The sequence below is a fragment of the Neopsephotus bourkii genome, unplaced genomic scaffold, assembly GCF_033783945.1.
Source record: "Neopsephotus bourkii isolate Nb327-2 ecotype Australia unplaced genomic scaffold, CSIRO-AGI_Nbou_v1 NB_1825, whole genome shotgun sequence".
NCBI classification, from domain to species: Eukaryota; Metazoa; Chordata; class Aves; order Psittaciformes; family Psittacidae; genus Neopsephotus; species Neopsephotus bourkii.
The window spans coordinates 12,557,512-12,576,908 of NW_026902298.1; the positions used below are offsets into that span (position 1 = coordinate 12,557,512).

The 19,397-nt window shown below is 43.3% G+C and overlaps 1 protein-coding gene across 5 annotated transcripts in view; it reads left to right on the plus strand.

The window, feature by feature from the left end:
• Positions 1 to 19,397, plus strand: part of MAPKBP1 (mitogen-activated protein kinase binding protein 1) — a 96,122-nt gene that overhangs the window by 75,169 nt on the left and 1,556 nt on the right. For 2 of the 5 annotated variants that reach the window (XM_061343798.1, XM_061343799.1), the window contains exons 21-31: positions 34 to 159; positions 6,473 to 6,621; positions 7,297 to 7,346; positions 7,860 to 8,096; positions 9,037 to 9,206; positions 10,797 to 10,942; positions 11,441 to 11,611; positions 12,483 to 12,561; positions 14,120 to 14,430; positions 15,192 to 16,244; positions 18,924 to 19,009. In XM_061343798.1, the coding sequence (XP_061199782.1) occupies positions 34 to 159; positions 6,473 to 6,621; positions 7,297 to 7,346; positions 7,860 to 8,096; positions 9,037 to 9,206; positions 10,797 to 10,942; positions 11,441 to 11,611; positions 12,483 to 12,561; positions 14,120 to 14,430; positions 15,192 to 16,244; positions 18,924 to 19,009 (2,578 nt within the window). The remainder of the gene's footprint in view (positions 1 to 33; positions 160 to 6,472; positions 6,622 to 7,296; positions 7,347 to 7,859; positions 8,097 to 9,036; positions 9,207 to 10,796; positions 10,943 to 11,440; positions 11,612 to 12,482; positions 12,562 to 14,119; positions 14,431 to 15,191; positions 16,245 to 18,923; positions 19,010 to 19,397) is intronic. The other 3 variants (XM_061343800.1, XM_061343801.1, XM_061343802.1) reach the window with 2 other exon arrangements.

Sequence of the window (19,397 nt, forward strand, 5' to 3'; positions counted from 1 at the left end):
ACTTGACCTCAGCCTCACCTTTCCCTCTTTCAGCTGTATCTTCATCTGGCGTCTGAGCTCAGAGATGACCATCAACATGCGGCAGCGACTGTCTGACATGAAGCAGAGAGGGAAGCAGGCAGAAAAGTCTCCTCCGCACAAGACCGCTGGACTCAGGAGGTGAGCAGAGCAGACCAAGAGGAGGTGGTTGGCTCTGTAGGGTTGAATGTGCGAAGTGTGGCCCTGGGATTCAGCTGTAAGGTTTCTGCAGTCATCACTGATAGCGTCTTCCAAAAGTTCTCTTATTTTCTGTTGGATTTGCCATGGGTTTTGTGCCCCAGTTCTTTGGAGATAGATCTTCCAGACAGACTTACTTAGTGTTGCTTCACTGGTTGAAATGTGTATGCAGTGCCCCTTGTGTCTTAATTTAGTTTAATGATGTGGTCAGAAACTTTAATAAGCAGTTTACCTAGCCAGTCCTGTGGCTGCTACACAGCATCCCACCAGGGAAGCCTTGCTTCTTCATGAATAAACTTCTCTGGATCTAGCCTGAATGCAATTTAAAGGTTGTTTTCTGCAGTACTGACTCTGTACCTGTGAGCTGCATGAGTTTGCCATGTCGATCACAATTCTGGAAAAGTCCTTTCAGTTGTGCTGTTTCTCTGTTAACTGTTTTCTGGAGGCTTTGGGAAAGGTCACCTAAAACTAATTATAATAAAAATAATAAAGATAAAAGTAATTTCCATGGGGAAAGTTCTTGGCAGCTAAATCATATTAGTTTTGCTTGATAATCACAGAATCATAGAATAGTTAGGGTTGGAAAGGACCTTTAAGATCATCTAGTTCCAACCCCCTTCCATGGACAGGAACATATCTAAAAGTAAACTACCACAACCCACAAACAGAATAGATCTAAATTTATCTGGTGACCTTTCTTTAAAAAGTGATGCTTAAACACAGACCCTGTCTTAACCAGAACAGAAGTGATGGAATTATGGATTATTAGTGTAATGCATTTGGTTTCTCTGTACTTAGTAAGTAGCTGAGACTTATTTGACTGTAAGCAGCGCAGGAGAGAGTCCTGACCAAGCTGATACGGGATCAAAGTGGGGGAAAAAAGGATGAATGCAGATATTTTTGATGCTATATCCCACAATTGTTTTTTTCCTCCTATAAATGACTACAAATTGAGTTCTGGATAAGAAAGTGCCACAGCAATGGAGGACTTACCACACTGATTGTTGAGTATCACAAGGACCTTTCCACTCCCTTTGCGAGCAAGTAATGTTGGAACAAGTCTGTCTGCATAGTTTCTTTTGGGAAAGCCTTGATCTGCTCATTCTTCAAACGAGTCTTGTCTAATAAGTGCCTGTGGTAATGATGCAGGGAGAACTCAGGAAACCTTTTTTCCTAGCCAGAATTCTGGAGCTGTCAAGCAATGTGCTTTTTATAGCAGACTCTCCATTATTCCAGCAGCTGCAGCCCTAACCTACCGAGGCTCAGCCTGTGACAGATAATCCCAGTCCTCTTTCCACATTAGGTGATACTTGTTTCCGTCACAGACGCTTGCTGAAGGGCGGTGTTATTGCCACACCAAGCCCAGAACTTTATTAAACTCGTTTGGTAACCTCTTTGCAAGGCTGGAATCTACTTGTTTGGTCAGCTCTGAAAGCTTGTTTTCAGTTTTGAGTGACTGCTGTGGTCAGTGGAGATCAGCAAAGACATAACTCCAGAGCATTTTGGATTGGGACTGAAGATGGAGGAGGAGCCTATTGGACCAGCATTACTGAGGTGGGAGAAAGGAATCTAGTGAACTTGAGTAAGATTGGTTTTTCTAGATCTCCTGTACTAGTTCTGGTTGTGTTTCCAAAGTCTGTGTTAGGTTGCAGTAGAGAGTTGGGTTGTATCTTGTGGTGTTAAACTGTTGTCTCAAAAGGACTCAACAGTAGTATAAGACAGCACCCTGCCTGGTGAGATATTATTTGTTCTATGAGGTTTTCCCTAGAACAGTATTGCTAGAACTTGGGGGGGAAGTAATGCATTCTGCTGGATCCATAGCATGGGTGTACAATAGGATGTATAATCAAAGTAATACTGGGGAAACAAAACTGAGCTGAGGAGCCAGTGGGGAGATGAAGATTTCCAATTCAGGACAGTGCTGTCTCTGTCCAGCTGTGACTGGAAGGGCAGGGATTGGCACAGATGAATAACAGCTGGGGTGTAAACACACAGAGAAGGTGCCTTTCTGGGTCAAGCCAGTGCTTCAAGAAGGCCAGTGTTCTGCCTGTGATGCTGGCAGTGGAAAATGGTGTTTGGTGAGACACTGTGAGCTTTGCTATACGAACCTATGTGGTCCATTTGCCTCATGCTCAGTTGTTGTATCAGGGATGTTAGGAGGTGCATCTGCCTCTGCAGTCCCTTTTGGTGACAAGTTCCTGGAGTTCACTCCAGTTTGTGGAAAGGACTACTTTTTTGTCTCTGTTTAACCACTCTCCTGGTTTGGTTGAAAGCTCATTATTGTGAGCTTTGGTGAACTGTTGTTCTGCATCGAGCTATCTGTAGTCCCCATGGTTTTGTAGACCTTTATCATAACCTCTCTCCATCCAGCCTTCTCTCCAAATTAAAGAGTCCCAGCTGTCTTTCTTCCCTCTCTTCAAAAACTCCTAGAGAGACTAAAGTTTCTCCTTTGAAGGATTTCTCTGACTCGCCTTTACAGGACATTGGATTAGTTTGGAAGTAATCTGACCTGTGTGACCCACAGCTCTCCAAAGTACCCCTGAGACCCTCTGGTTGTGATAATCAGATGCGTCCTTTTCTTTCATCTGCTGAAAATGAGGAGCTTTGATTGTTCAGGATGATAGAACTTGTACTCAGCTGATATTGCTAGTATGTTTTGGGTTTGAGGCATTTGTATTTTGAGAGAAGGAGCCATGTAAAGGCCTTTTAGTAGGATTTTGACTTTGATCCAAATATGCATTTATTGTTTAGAAAAGCTTGTCTCAAATTTTTGGAAGGGAAGTTTTAAATGGATTGGCCTGTGGAATGTTTGCAGGGCTTAGAGTCATGTTTGAACTGAGCATTTAATTTTAATTTTAAAAGTCACTTTTTCTTTGGGTTTATTGAAACTCTAATATAAATAGCAGGAGATGGAAATGTTGTCCAGATTAAATTGTCTCAAACTTATGTGCATGCTGAAGAAGCACTGTGTGCTGTCAGATATATTTGGAATGAAGAACTCCTTATCAAATTGTCAGTGAGGCTTTGGTCCAGTCCAGGAAAGCTGTGTGGTTTCCAGGACTCAGAATGGGGCAGGCTTTTGGTGCTGAATTAGAAGTATTGCCTGAGTCTGTGCTGAACTACTGCAATTGAAACATCATGGAAACTCTGAAGTCAGCAGCACTGTGATCTTTCTGTGGGGAAGAGCAGGGTGACTTTCTTTTTAAGCCCTTAGGCATTTGTGGGGGAGAGGGGGAGCAGTCTGCTAGTGATCCCTACCACATAGCATGTACAATTTCATAAACATGCCCCTAAACCTGAGGGTTTACACAAGATCAGAGTGGGAATGCGGAATGCTGACCACATACCTCTTTAAATGGATAGTTGTAGTTCTTGTTTGTTTTGTTTTAAGAAAGAAGGGTTGAATTCAGGACATTCAGGACATGTATTCAGAAGAATACAGAGTACCTAATATCAGATGTCTTTATACAGAACTCTGTAAAGGCATTGTGGCACCTTTAAGTCGGTATACGTGTCCTGAAGACTTTGTAGCTGAAGGTCCTTCCTTGTCATTGGCACCATTCTGGCACATCCTTCAGGAACTAGAAGCTGAGCAACTGACTGTGCTCATCCATACAGATCAAGATCCAGGCCTAGTACTAAAATGAGATAGTTCCTTAGTGAAGGAAGAAGACAAGAACAAGAACCAAAATCCTTGCTCTGAGTCAGTCACATGTATGGTGAGAATTGGACATGTATGTACATGCTGTTCTGGAATAGCTACTCTGAAACATTCACTCTGATAAAATGGTGCTTTGTTAGAGTTGGCTGAGCACACAGCCAGAATTCAGCAAAACACAGAGCCCTTATCCTTCACTTTCAAACTGCTCTTGTGTGGTGCTTATTTGGAAGCAGTTTCCATGCTTGAAACCTCATCCTGCATTACTCTGACTTCCATCTAAGTGTGAACGAGAAGAACTTGTGAACAAGAGTGTTATGGAGACATGTGCAACAGAAGGGCTTAGAAGAAAAGCCAAAGTACATAGAAGAAGGCAGGGAAAGAAAGGAGAAAGTAATGAAGCCCGACTTGAGGGATTGACTTGGGCAAGCACAACAGTTAGAACGCTCAAGGCCTTGCTAACCTAGATTTCATTTTCAGGAATGTATCTCAGCTGCAAGTCCGTGGGCCCAAGGTCCTTTTGAAAACCTCATTCGCTTATCTCCGCTCAAGTCAAAGGACTGAGTTTGGAAAGCATATTTGAGTTGTAAAAAGGAAGGTGTGGAAGGGGAGCATACATTTTTGCAGGGGTGATGCAGAAAAACCTTACATTTGTATCAAACACGTGACTTCATAATTTGTCACTTGCTGTGAGATATGAAAAAACGCCCAAAATCTGTTTTACATTCTCTTACTCAGCTCCTAGGATATTAGAACATTACCCTCCCCACCCTGCTTACTAATTTTGTCAGTCACAAGATGGACAGAGGCCATCTTTCTATTTGTAACACAAACTACATTGATAGCAATCCTCCCTTCTCCATTTACACCAATGACAGTACTTGCAGGAGTTTAGTAAACACCTAACCTTGTCTTGTCATATCATCTCATCATAGTGAGGTATTCAACCAGTTAGATGTCTATTAAAATGTCTAATAACCCCGCCCTTCTTCCTCAATAAACTCCTCAAACAACCATAGAATCACAGATTGGTTTGGATTGGAAGGGACCTTAAAGCTCATCCATTTCCAACCCCTGCCACAGGCAGGGACACCTTCCACTAGAGCAGCTTGCTCCAAGCCCCTGCGTCCAACCTGGCCTTGAACGCTGCCAGGGATGGGGCAGCCACAGCTTCTCTGGGCACCCTGTGCCAGTGCCTTACAAGCAGAAGGATGCTATCAAAGTTACTGATACAAAGTTAGTATTTCCTACCATATATAAATGTAATTAGTATACATTATAGGATAAAACAGGGCATAACTTCAAATGTACTGTGGTGCTTGAACTGTCTTGGGATTCCCCTGCTTAGACACAAGAACCTGAGAGCGACAAGATGGACACATAAGGAGACAGTAGGAGAGATGAGGAGACTGACAAACTGAATGTCCAAAGGAGATGAGGAAAGCCAACATGAAATTGTTTGTTTAACTCTTTTTCTGGCAGAACACCTCAAAGCTCCTATGAAAGGGTTGGGCAGTGAGTGCTGAGCCATTCCTAATAAAATGGAAATGAATGTTCTGCACTGCATGGGAAGAGAAAAGATAAAAATTCCTTAACTCCTTCTTACCATGTTTCAATACTGCCTGCTATCTGTCAGCTGCAGAAGTCAGTCCCTCAGCAGGCTGCTCTGTATTTGGTGGATGAACTATTTTTATGCCATGAATAATGCTTGGCACTCAACACCCACCAGTGATATCCTATAAATGTCACTAATGATGAGTTTGGCACTTTAGCTCAAAGCCGTAGAGCGGGTGCTACTCAAATTTGTTAGGGAATTCTTCATTTGTTCAAGTATTGTCCAAAGTGGGGTAGTTCAATTGGTTCTGTTGACTGAAGGGGAAGAGAAGAAAGAGGGAAGGTAGAGTTTGGTGAGTATCCTTGACTGGTATTAGGGAATTCTATGCTGGGAGTGCCTCTGAGGTCTGTGTGGGAACACTTGTCTCATCTACTTTGATTAAAGATCTTCCCAAAATATGTTTTACATTATTCATTGTGTTTGAAGGCTAAAAAAGGCAGCACGGAGCTCTTACCATGTGTGGGCTGTGCCTTCAGGTTGTGCCTGGTGCAATCCTTGATATGAACCTGTCTTTTATATGGTAATTTGCCATATACCCAATTGCTGTCAAACAGGGAGTATCTCTATGACATTTTTGATGTGTGGAACAGTTCCAGAATGGAAACGCTTAAGGGTGATAAAAACTTTTGCTTTTCAAATATCCTTTACTATCTTGACCTTATCAGTTGGCCGGGTCTGATACAGAAGGTCAAGCTTCATTCCACTTGACTTTCTCAGACTTGTTTTCTTCTGTTCTGATTTCTGCCATCCTTCCACACATATGAGGCGATTTGTTGTGGCAGGATCTACACACCTTTATGCAGGGTTTAACTTGCCCTGTTTCTGAGAGATGGGGTTTGCTAGAGCAAGGACTCTTTGGGAGAGTTGAGGCAGCCTGCTGAGTGTTTACAAAGGTAAGGTGGAGTAGTACCTGGTGTAAGGACTGAAGTGGTGGGCAGTTCTTGAGGCAGACCATAATACTTCTTCCAATTCCTGCTTCCCAGGCATGAGTCCATCTCTGCCCTGTCCTCTGTGCCTGCACTCTCATCAGACAGCGACAAGGATGGTGAAGATGAAGGGAATGATGAAGATGAGCTGCGTGGGCTGCAGTCGTTCCATGTTCAGTCCAGCTGCAACACTGACAGAGACTCAGGTATAAATGGGAGAGGGGCATGTGCAGAGATGGAGGAAAATGGCATGAATGTGAAGTGGGAGGTGAAACACTGTCTTAGGGATAACAAGGTATGGACAGAAAGACCAAGACAGAAACAGATGGATCGATACCAGTGGGAAAGGTCGAGTTGCCCTTCCCTGTGTCTGAAGAGGGATACATTTTGGAGTTCTCTGATTAGAGATCAGTTGTTAAGTTACCAAGTTTCTTGCTAGTTCCACCTGGCCAAACAGAATCTGAGTTAGTGTCCTGGGCTTGGGTATACAAGCTGTTAGGAATCCACAGAAATCAAAAGGTACCTCATGGAGGGTTCTGGATATGTCAGATAAAACTCACCATGGTGATTACCATTGCTGACTGGAGGTATTTTTACCACTGATATTAGTGTTTTGAAACAGGTTTTCCTAAGGCTTTAGTGGACCATTGCCCTGTGGCAAGGATTCTGCAGTGGGTCTGCTGAGTAAGAAAAATCTTACGTAAAACAGTACACCTCCATTAATATTATGTAGTAGTCTAGGAAAGCATGTGTTAGCAGTGCGTGCTGGTTCAAAAAGTGTAAGAATACTGCCTTTGAGGAAAAATGAGATAAGAAGTCTTTAAAAAGCTGGACTGCTGGTCAAGGATATCAGCTAGGTTTATATCTTTTTACCTTTCCAGATCCAGACCTTACCCTTTCAAGAAGCCTTTCCCACTGGGAAATGAGGAGGGTGAGTTGTTAAACCTTCAAATTGTGTTTCTTGTCATGGTGAAACAGGAAAAGAAATTCCCATGGGGATTAATAACTTCATTTACCCTGGTGGGAAAGGTGCAGCTGTGGTGGGAAACCAGTGAGAAGCCTCTCTGTGAAGAGTGACTAGAGGGTGGCAAAGCAGAGCCTAGTTCAAGAGACAGGGATCACTTGGGATATTTACATCAGTATCTTTCCATCAGTTGTTATGCTTTTGCCCCCTTATTGTGGCCTGAATCTTACGTGATACTGAAGCTGAGCATATTCTTGGATTTGAGTGATGCATTTAAATGTTCATTTATACAAGAAACAGCAACAGAATTATCATCTTTACTTAATGCTTTATGATTAAGGGAGGAACTTTAAGCTGTCTCACAGACAGCTTTTATGTAGATGGACATAATTGTGTCTTTCTGTGGGTCTTGTGTTTCCTCTCCTGTTTTTCCATAAGCAGAAAGCTCCATCCCTAAGCCTGTCTTTGAATTTCCTTCAGGCCAAAGAGATAGCAGCAATCCAGCGCTCAGAGGCACCGATGAGCAACATGCCTCGGCAGCGTGGGCGCTGGTCCCAGCCAACCAACAACATAGAGATGACTGTGAAATCCATGCTTGACTTGCGTCAGTTGGAGTCTTTCTCTGTTTCCCGTTCTCCAAGTCGAGACTCACTGTCTCAGAACAGCAATGGGGATGACAGAGAAGAGCAGGCGGATCTTCCTGTGCACGTCAATAAAGTAAGGGCATTACCACTCCGAGGTGAATCTACTCTGCGTGCATATGTCCTGCCTCTATTTATTGTTACCTGCATATATTACTACTTGATGACATTTTTCATATCATTAGAGGTGGCTCTAAATGCCTTCAGAGAAGCTTATTTAGATAATTCTGTTGTAATTAGTACTCCTGCAGTGTGTGACTCTGCCATCTTAGGATCAAGGTTTCTTTCCAATGACAGGGAAGCCCTCATGTTTTCCTCTAGCTCTTTGATTATGGAAAAAAGAAGCTGAGTTCAGAATTACAGATGTGTCCCTGATTACCTGTTAGCTCGCTCTGCTGGGGTGCAGTTTCTTGACCAGTAGCCACTGAAATGTGGCTCATATGACGCCCTTAGCTGTGGGTTGTGCTAGATTATTAAGTTCTCTTTAATCTTTGTATCAATGGATCACAGCAGGTAATGTGTACTCATACTTCAGAAAGCTAATGCTGTTTTCCAGTAGCAATCTGTCCTGGTGCCTAACTTCATTAGAATTTTTCCTTCCTTTATAACTGCATGACTGAGAAGAGGGTTGGGCTTGTTGCATGCAGTAAATCAGTGGTTTTCAGCCGTGGCCCACAGACTTCTCTAGATTATGTCTGATCAGCCTATAAAAGGTAATGGAAGAACCTGCTGCCACATGGCTTGTACTCCTGATGTGTGGTCAAAGGGGGATAGGGAGTTCAGTACTTTACCAGGGACTTCTAGGGGATTGCAAACAGGAAACAAAATAGGAAACTACAGCAGGAGTCTGTCAAGTTCAGTAAATAAGGAACAGGAAAGTCATAGGAGTGCTATGTTTGCTGTTGTCAGATTTCTGATCATATTCAATGTTGTAATGCCTGCTTTCTAGCTCTGCACAACACTTGCTGCCTTAAGGAAAAGCACTGTTAATATCCAGTTTTCTCTTTTAAAACCAGGTTGACAGTTCAGTACCTCCCCAAGATAACCGGTCTTGTGTGCGACCCCAAATGATTCGGCTTGTGTCCTGTGAGGAGGGGATTTTCTCTCAGGAACTGGAACCTTCTGAGAGTGAGGAATGTGTAATCTACCCTGAGCAAGATGAAATCCATCCCACAGACCCTAGCAGGTTAAAAATAAGCTCTCTGCTGTGCATGGCTTAGATGCTTCTGTTTTAGTTTGCTTGTAGCTTGTGTGGTAACTTGGATGAGTTGACTTACTGCCTGATTGATGTCAGGCATGTTTAGTTGAGAGCTTTATGCCAGCCGGATACTAATGGAATCTGAAACTAAGAAGGCACCATTAACATAATCTTTTCTCTGAGGAAACTGCACATTAGTAGCTTCCTCCAAGGTTTTTTGTTGAATAAACAACTTGGAGCAGCCTTTTTGCTTTTTCCCTTATCTGGGTTGAAATAATCAAGGGAAAACTTGGAAGCTGGGAAAAAACCCAACAGTGATGTGTACATGGCAGTGAAATGTCCGTGCAGGAGAACTGACAGGACACTTACTCATGAGAATTTCAAACCTAATTGGGCAAGAATTTAACAAATGTATTATGTGATGACCCTATTGTGGGAAATAGAGTGGCTTGCATGACATAGATGGAATTGAAAAGGATACTGGAGACAGCAGAGACTTTTTTTCTTCTGCTGCTGTTTCTTCTCATTTAGCTTTATCTCATTTAATATCCTATTTCTTCCTGTGCTCCTTTTCTTTTCCTTCCCTGAATTTTAATCTTCCTTCCCCTCTTAACCTGATGCAAATAGCTGTTTAATTCCTCTGTCTCCTTCTGCTCTGTTACGAAGAGTGAGCTGCCAGCTTTAGACAGGCTTTTATGCAAGAGTGCATGCCAAGGTTTTGCAGCTGAAGGTGCTAGGCTTCTCCTAGTTTCTCTTTATTTGCATCTCTAATTCTATTATGATAACATTTGGACAGAGCAGACCCATGTGCTGCTCCGTCAGGTAAGAAAGGGAGGCCCTGTGGTGATGATACAGACTGGACAGAGTTTGCAAACTGGGAGGGGTAGTTGCCATTCAGTTCCATTGGGTGACTTCTGCATCCTACCTTTGCATTGAAGTACACCTGAAACCAACGGATTTCATGAAGTGGAAAACCAAAGTCAAAAAATCAGCCAAAAGAATGGTGCTGTTGTCATTTGACAAAGTAAGACTCATGAAGTCACAAAAGAAACCAGGAACCCTGTCCCACACCGTTGTATTTTTGTAAGACATTCTTCAGTGAATTAGTCGTGCTTGAACTCACAGTCTTCTCTATTTTGCAACACAGAAGTTGCCCAAAGAAGCAGGTCATAAATATGGAAAAAATTGTGTATTAGGGCTCAAATTTATGGCAAACTGGAGTTTGTTGCATGCAGGTATAGGCCTGGGTTTAGTCCCTTCTTCACTGCGGGGACCTCTACTATTTGTTCCTCACCTATGCTGAAAATAATGCCAGGGCAGTGCTATCCTGGTGCCTGGTAGTCATGGGAAACTGACAACACCCAGAAAGTCAGACTTCACTGTCCAAGCTTAATGAAATGCAAAACCCATACTGTGTAATGATGAGAGAAATCAACTACTTTTTCTCTTTAAAAGCCTTACTTCTGTAATCAAGGGTGTTACTAACACAGGTAAGGCCTTATTAAAATTAGAATGTGCTTCTTTACGTGTAAAACAAATATGTCTTCTAGTGCTGTATCTTTCCCATCTCTTTTGTAGTGAGTTCCAGGTAAAAGCACTGCCCCACGGGAAGCTAAATAGAGGTTATCACAGTAATGGATGCCCAGACAAACACAGTCCTGACAGTGCCTGCTCTGTAGATTACAGCAGCAGTCGTCTGTCCAGCCCAGACCATCCAAACGAAGGTAAGATGCAGAGACATTACAAATGTGATTATACATGATGTTGAACACTGCAGGACCTTGCTGGGGTGGTTCTCTGCTGTGTTTATCAGTTTCTATCCTGATCTGTAATACTTAATCCTCTTAATAAGCTGAACTGAGGTCACACTCCTATTAATCTTGCTAGTATTGCTGTAAAGATTGAGGTGCATTTCAACAGGCACTTCAATGAAGCCAGTGTTGAAGCAGGAGTTGGTTAAAGTGCACTTCCTGTGTGCATCTTTGGTTTTCTTTTACATTGCCTAGATAAAGGAGGCAGGTTTAGTATTGATTGTCCTATAGGCTATGCTGCTTATGGGATATGGTAGATTAGAGAATTAATGCTGACTGACATTTGCTTTAACATTCTAGGTTTGATTTAGCATCTTGGCTGAATGTTGGGTTTTGGTTCTGTTTTCTTACCCTGCCTAATGTTACTGTGATTATGCTGTTACAGCACTGAGGTGTTTTGCCTTTTCCCAGATTCTGAAAGCACGGAGCCACTCAGTGTGGACGGCATCTCAGACCTGGAGGGAGAGGAAGGAGAGGAGGACGTGGCTACTAGCATGCCGGAGGGAGAAATCCCTCAGATGCATGATCAGGAAAAGTTCCTCAAGGAGCATTTTGGGAGCCTGGACAGCACTGATGGAAAAGGTACAGCTCTTTGCTCGGTGGGGGGGCGGAATTTGGGACGGCATTCCAGATTTGTTACCTATATAAATCAAATGAGGCTGTAAGTTCTGCTAGGCTTTTGTGGCTGTGTGTACAAGAGGGCAAAAACAGGGAGCCAGTATAGCGAGGCCTAAAGAAAAGTGACATGTTAACTCCATCGTTCTGTGTGTAAGTCTGTGTGGATGAGATTGGGGTCTGTGTCAGTTTGGGTTAAGGGTTGTCCATGGAATCCTGAAGAAACGTTCCCTTAGCGCTGGACTAGTTGTGTATGAAGGTATTATACTGTGTGTTCACCCCCCCATAGGTGACATGTAGTGGCCTCTAGTGGTCTGTTAAGGCATAACAAATGTCACAAAAGAAAAGGCTGAAATGCTGGGTGGAGGGAGGGAATAAGAGGAGACATCAGAGTGGCAAAGAAGCTGGTTAGTCTTTATCGGCCAACTCCAGCACAAAGCGTTTCTTTTTAGAGTTGATAATGGTTGCAAGCAGCAATATCTATGTGAGTTGTCTGGTTTCTGTTTCATTTTTAGTTTATTTTCTTCTTTTGATTGGTTTGTTTTCTGCTTGATGCCAGCTCTTCACAGTCCTGCAGGCAGGATAGGACACAAAGGGAAGCAAAAAAGGAGGAGGCGTACCCTTAGGGAGAGTAGCAGTTAAGGCACAGTAATCTAAGTAGAAGAGAGAAAGCAAAGGCAATGTGAAATGATTTCATTCTCTGTGGTTTTAGCTCAGAAAATCCCCTTGGATATGGGGGAGCATTTGCTAGTCTCTGCAGTAAGAAAAGGCATGTGTCAGAATGTTTGTTCTGTAACTAAACTGCTCCCTTTTCTCTCCCCTTTAACCAAAATTTTAGGTGGCTCATGTAGGAATCTGGAAGGAAGTGAAAACCTCAGCATTTCCTCTCGCTTTCTTTCCCAGTCCCCGGCTCTCAGGTATGGCTCTGCTTGTTTTGAGTGTTTGTCTGTTTTTCCTAATGTGAGTAGGTCTTATGCTAGGCCCTGCATCAAAGTAGCTGAGCAAACTTCTGCTCTTGGTGTGCCTATGTCCAGAAAAGTGTTAGCATAGCACCCGGCAGGCTGGCTGCAGACCCTTGTGATTTGGACAGGCCATCCTGTGTCACTTCAGCTGTTATGTTTCTTCCTACAGCAACGCTGTTTTGTCCTTTTTCCTCTTTCAACAGTGTACTTAATTGTTTCATTATTAATGCCTGAATTGATTAAGTTGGAGGAATTGCTCCTAATCTAATTTACTCTTTACTGTTTATACTATACTCTTTTCATTCTTTTGCATTTCATTCAGCTTGGACAATGAAAGTAGGCTCGTCAACTTTGCCTTTGTCTTGCAGTCCTTTCTTACTCAGCTTTGTTTCTCAGTCCCATGTTTTCACAGAGTGCTATGGTGTCTCATAATAGCTCCACGGGGCTATTATTCTTCCAATAAAACCTCAACCCTAAAACACCCCAAAAGGCCTCTCCAAGCTGTTTCCCTTGTTTAAAAGGAATCCTAACAAAACAAACAAAAAAAGCAAACAAGAAATGGGATAAATACTTTGATTGATTTGGGTTCATAAATGTTTTAAACAAATATTCCTTTATTCCCCATAAATGACAACCTGAGATGTTGGCTCAAAGTAGTTTCACTGTATAGGACTGAGCAGATTTAAGTATATCTTCTGTGGCTTACCAGCTGTGTCTGGATTCACCATGTCAGGGATTTTTTTTTCTCACTGCTGTATTCAGCTGCTGCTGCTGCTGCTGTCAGGAGTGCTTCTTAGTCTGTCTTGTGTTGGGACCTTAAGTATGTTTGGGAAGAAAGCCAGTGGATAGCTAATGTGTAAGCTTCTGGAGAGTTGCAGTGGTGAGCGAAGGAAGTCACTGGTGCTCTAGAGATGTAACAAGAGAGGTAGTTTTATGTTATTAAAACCTCTGGGCTTTTAATCACTTCAGCTGTTCAAAGATGCCAGATTGACAGTCGCTTCCTTTCTGAAGTATGCCCACTGTGCTTGTATGAAGTGGAGAGAAAGGAAATTAGGCTTTCCTGTTGAAGATACTGACCAGCTTTCCTGGTAATTATGCTTTCATAATGTTAGGAAAGCATAATTATTTCCTCTTAGGCTATCTTAGGATTCAAAAGGTTTAATTGTTAGTAAGGTGAGCTGGGAGAAAAGACCTGACTTTGCCCAGTCTTCCCTCTGCCTGATATTTTTCCTTCTCTTTTGCCTTCACCTTTCACAGTGTTCTCCCTGGAAACAGTGACCCAGTACTATATGTGATTGTGCAGCCTAACGTCAAATGCCTAAAGACCAGTGCTTTGGGCTGGGTAGGATAAAGTGGTAACAGACTAAGGCATTTTTGATTTAAAAAACCCTCAAAACAAACAAATAGGGAAGGGCTCTTTATCCCAGAGAAACTGGCTTAATGTGTGTGCCTGTTTGTCCAGGGCAATTACATTTACTTGTTTTAACTGCGGTTTCTTTATCATGTTCTCTAGACGATTGTCACTCTCTTCGTCAAATCTGATACTGGATTCAAAGCCCATCGAGCTGCCAACCCAGACCAGTCATTTTACACCAGATCTCTTGAAAAATGGCAGCAGCCAGCCTAGTGATGCTTTGGAGAACAACCAGCTGCTGGAGGGTGTAAATTCAAATCGGGCTCCTCATGTCCAGAAAAAACGGAGGTCAGCTTTGGAGGCCAGCAGAGTTGGTATGGCTCCTGGACGGGTTCTTGCATCCTTTCCAGAAGGCCCTGTGAATGCAGTGATGAGAAAGGCACAGTCAGTTCATGACCTCGTTCATGAGGGTAAGGACACAGGTTGGGATGGTGGTCTAAACCTGAGAATGAAATGGGGATTTGAGCTTTGACTATAGATTCAATTGAAGCTTATGTCTTTCTGCATTCTGAGCTGCAGGCTTCTAGAGTCTTCTGATTCTTAGCCTGTCATTGGAAGATATTTTTAACTTGTAATGCAGATGCTGGTCTCCTAATTATCAGTCTCTGATATTTGTCTGGCAGCTGTGAGAGGAGCAATGCCAAGGGTGAAATGAACTATGTGTAAAGAAATTCTCTGTTGCTGTGGGTGGTTGCTTCAGGCCAAGACTGAAGTTCCCCAGGGTGGGAAGGAAAGAAAGAGGGAAGGAGACAGTAATAGGGAGCTTACTGTATCCATGCCCTCTGTATGAAAGAGCTCCACTTTTGAAACAATCAACTTATGAACCATCAATAAGCACTCAGTTTGTTTTAATTAAAAAATAAAGCTTATCACCACAACATCATAAGTAAGCTTTTGCCTGCTTCCTTTGGCCTCTCAGTTAATGGTTACAGTGGTGTGAGGTCTTCTGGTCGTACACTTAAGAACAAGTCTCTCTTATCAGGTAAGCAGGATGATGCATGGGCAAAAAAGAAAGCTGTTGAGGCTTGATGATATTAACCTGGAGTAGTGGTTCTGTACATCTCTCCCAGGGGCTGAGCTGAGGCTGGAGCAGCTCTGTTACTTTCTGATTTTGGAATTCACTGCAGGCTCTTGTCTCTTTTTGGTATGTTTGTCTGTTTAATTTTTACAGATAAGGGCCCTGGAGTGATATCCTCTGCCAGGCAACGTCCTCAGACTCTTCTGGAGGTTGAGAAGGATCCCAGACCTAACAATTGCAGGGTGTTATCAGCCAGTATGTTGAAGATGGATGGATCTGGTGCTCTGCTGGCCAAAGATGTCAGGGCTGCAAAACCCAAGTCCTACATGAACCCCACAACCAGCTTCCGGGCTAAGATGTCAAGGAGCATATCTGTAGGGGAAAATCTGTACCTTGGTTACTCCTCTGAAGTGTTGGCAGATGGGAGGACTAGCCCTCCAGTGGCAGAGAAAACACAGCTTAGTTCCACAGCAGATGCTGAGAAGATGAAGCCACCAGTGAAAGAAAATGTTCCAGTGAAGCCAGCACTTCAGCCAGTTGTAAACTGCTCATCTCCCAAGTCCTTCCACAGCAAGTTGGCATCATCAAACCGAGCACATCTGATTCTTGACATTCCCAAGCCATTGCCTGATAGACCCACCCTGGCCTCCTTCTCACCCACTACTAAAACAAAAACCCTGCTGGAGCCACAGTCTCCACAGTCACCTGCTGGGGCCTGTAAAAAGAAGCCCTCTTTTCCTGAGGTCCGAGCCTGCAAGAAGGAGAGTCTAACTGCTGGGTCTCTGGTGCCTGGTAGAGAGGTTTCAACAGGACCTACTAAGGAGAGCCCAGTGGAGAGCACAGTCTCAAGGATGGGTTGCCAGGATGAGCCAGGAGTCACTAGTCCAAAACTGTCAGAGAGCCAGCAACCAAAATCTCCTGAGGGCGCACTGCCCAGGAGCAGGGAGCAGATCACTGGCATCGCCTGTGTGCTGGACACCCAGCCTGGACTGTGCCCACTAGACCCCATCAGGCCGAGGTCTCCTACATCTATAACGGCCTTGGCACAGGTCTCAGGTGTGCATGGATATCCATCTCTTATCTTCCCCCTTCTGTCTCCTGTCTTTGTGAACCGCCTCACGATCCCATCACATTTCTTTACGTCCAGCTTCTGGCCTGTCTCGTCCTGTCTGCACCTGTCTCGTTCCATAAGCCATACCCTCAATGGTGAGACACTTCTTCAACCTGACATCTTTTTCTCAGTCTTTAATTTCCATTTTCTCTGGGTCTTATGTCTGAAAGTTGTTTTCAGCTGAATGTTTTGTAGACGTCAGCTCACTCATGTCTGCAGATGTACAATTAAACTGTAGGGGCTCTAACCTCTTTCAGGTCAATGCTAAAAGCTTATGTGCTGGGAATCCCCATGAATGTGTAGATCACATCCCCTGTGCCCCTCTTTGAGCGTTTCTGGCCAGCAGATGAAGGTGCAGGCCAACATGAGCTAGCTAAACGTAGCAAGCACAGATAACAGTGACAGTGGTTATGCCAGGCAGCTCAGGCTTTACTTTATTAATGTGCAAGTGTGCGAGCTTCAGAAGGGTTTGCATACAATTGTCTTGCATAAGGTAAGGCTTGACCAAGGTGAGTTCCTTGCTGTAGTGACCCATGAGAGTGAGAAAGTCTCTGTGCTTTGAGGAATATCTGCAGACTGTGCATGCAACATGTGCAGGCCTAAGCTTTGGCTTTGAGCATAAAGAACAGAGTTTAATGTCAGTTTCAGGGAAACTCTTTTACCTGCTGAGAACAGCTCTTGGCTCTGTTACAGGCCCTGGTTTAGAAAACTTCAATCAAATGCAAACTAGCAGGTAACTTCAAACTGAAGCAAAAATCCTGCCCTCCAGGCCAGTGGCAGAGACACTGGCAGAGTTTTTTCTTTTGGAAATACACCTTCCTGAAACACTGAGCTGAGTCGTGCAGTAGGAAGCTGGATGTTAAGTACTGCACTGGTACCTTGTACCTTCAGGGGCTATACACAGCACAGTTTAAATCCCTTTTGCTGTGGTGTTCTTACTCATATCTGTGAAGGGATACCTCTCTAATCCCCTGATCAATTACTATCTGTGGTGCCAGGCTGCTCCACCATTCATCACAATGGTTAAGCACAGTTATGGGTTTCGTGCCCTGTTATTTTTCGTTTTGCATTTCTAGAAGGATCAAATGCCTAAGATTGACACACTGTCCCATAGAACAGGAAATGTGATGTTTTGTCTGAGGACCTGCTGTTCTTATAGCATAGCTGCTCTGTAGAACAGCGAGAGCATCTGAAACTTCCACTGTGGCTTCTGCATATCGTAGAATAGCAGTTTAGAACTGTAGGGTTGACAGAGACCTCTTCTGCTTCTGACTTGCTCTGTGACTTTGGGTTTCCACTTAATTTTTCTGTCCTTCCATTTTCCTTCCTGTATAACAGCCGCAGATAAGAGACTTAATTGTTTTTGTTAAAGCATTTTGACATCTAAACTTACAATGCTATAGATGTGCTTAATACTGTTGTTGTGTTTAACATTCTTTGCTGATTTCTGAAGCGCTCTGTTGTGCACACCAAAGAGGCAGAAAACTCAAGCGTTTATGTTATGTTTGTAACCTGGCAGCTCACAGAGCTGGAGACCAGCATAAAAAAGCATGATCAGAGGCGAAATCCAGAAATGATCATGAGAAGAAACAGCTGGGTTTAAAACAAAAAGAGGGAGGAGGGCAGACAGAAAGAAGAAAGGGTGAAAAAAAGGCAAGAATCTTGGACTGTGCTGAAGCCCACTTGCGCTCAAACTCTACAAGGCTGGGTGATCTGGGAACAAAAACTGCAGATGGAAGGATTTATTCATGCCCCTTTGTTCTTCTGTATGCATTTGTTTATGTATAGATAGATGTTCCTCTAGGTAACGTTTGTTTATACATCTAGATGTATTCATAAAATCAGCTAAGGTCCCCTCCAGCCAATTCAAAGCCAATGTTCTTAGAATTGCAGAAGTAATAGTGCTAATGTGACCAAATTTTGGTTTTAGTTAACTAAAGGAAGTCGAATGGCCTTTGTCCAGGCCTTTGCAAACTGAAGTTAACTGCAGACTGTGTGGGTGTCTGTGTCTTTGTTTGTGGTTTAACTCATGAAAGTATTTATTTTATTAAAACATTGCAGGCCTTAAAATGATGCTTTGGGATAATGTCTATAGGGGGTAGGCGGAAGGTGGTGGCCTTCGGTTGTTTGCTTTTGTTTTTCATCTTTGAATTACAGTGTGTCAGCAGTGCATATTCTGGGTTGCTCAGAAATGTGATTCTGTTGTGACTGAATTTGTTTGTCCACATGCCTCTGGACCTCAGTCCTCACTAGAGAACACTGTGATAATTCAGTATAATCCTTCATCTTCAGCACTTAATTGTATACTGAGCGGTACACTTTATTGTACCTGTGTGGAGAATACGTGAGGGAAAGCGTGTAGATTTCTGACCGGGTGGAGGCTAAATTAGAGACTCCTCCAATCAGTCCCTTTTGCTACTGGAAGCCTTTATTCAAACTTGACTTTAATTGTCATTGAGAATGGCATCGGTAATCTGTGCTGTCCTTAACTGTGTGATCTGAGAAAAACTGTTGCTCACTTTGGAGAGGCTAAAGACTGGAAAAATAGCAATGTTTGAAACAAGCAGCATCTCTAGGTATGAAGGAAAGTTTATGTAGAACTTGTCTGTTTAATTGGCTCAAATCAGCCGTATAAATTGAATGAGAATTGTGTGCATATTGTCTTTCAAATATATATATTAAACAAAAGGAAGGTTATGTACCCAACTGTGAGATGGCAGATATTGGAGTGCGTCTGTGCCTTACTTTGGGTTTTTATTTTTCCTCCCCTTCAGGATCATGCATCAGCGTAGAGCAGTGTGAGCACGTGGTATCCGAGCTCCAGGACAGCATGCGCAAAGCCATTCATCTTTACCGCATGGTGAGTGACCTCCCACAGGGGCTCTGTTAAAGTGATATGACTTTTACAGCCCACGAGCATTGAATCTATGTGCTTCCTGGCTTGAGGGGTTCTTGTTACTGCTGCCTGCTTGTGCACTTGACTGCACCTTAAGCTTGACCTGGGGAGGCAGGAAGTCCTGATTTCCAGCTGTTGGGTTTTCCAGTGGCTTGCTGTGGTACTCTTTTCAGTCTGTTTAGCCTATCTGTTAACTGAAGATAATGGTATGCTCTTTTTCAATTAGGGAATTAGTTAATATTTATACAGTGCTTCAGAGAGATGAAATGTTTTAGGAGCTTTAAGTTTTATTATCCCCACCTGTTCTGTCTCTGATGCCTGGGAAAAGGATTAGCAAGTGAGAGGTACCATG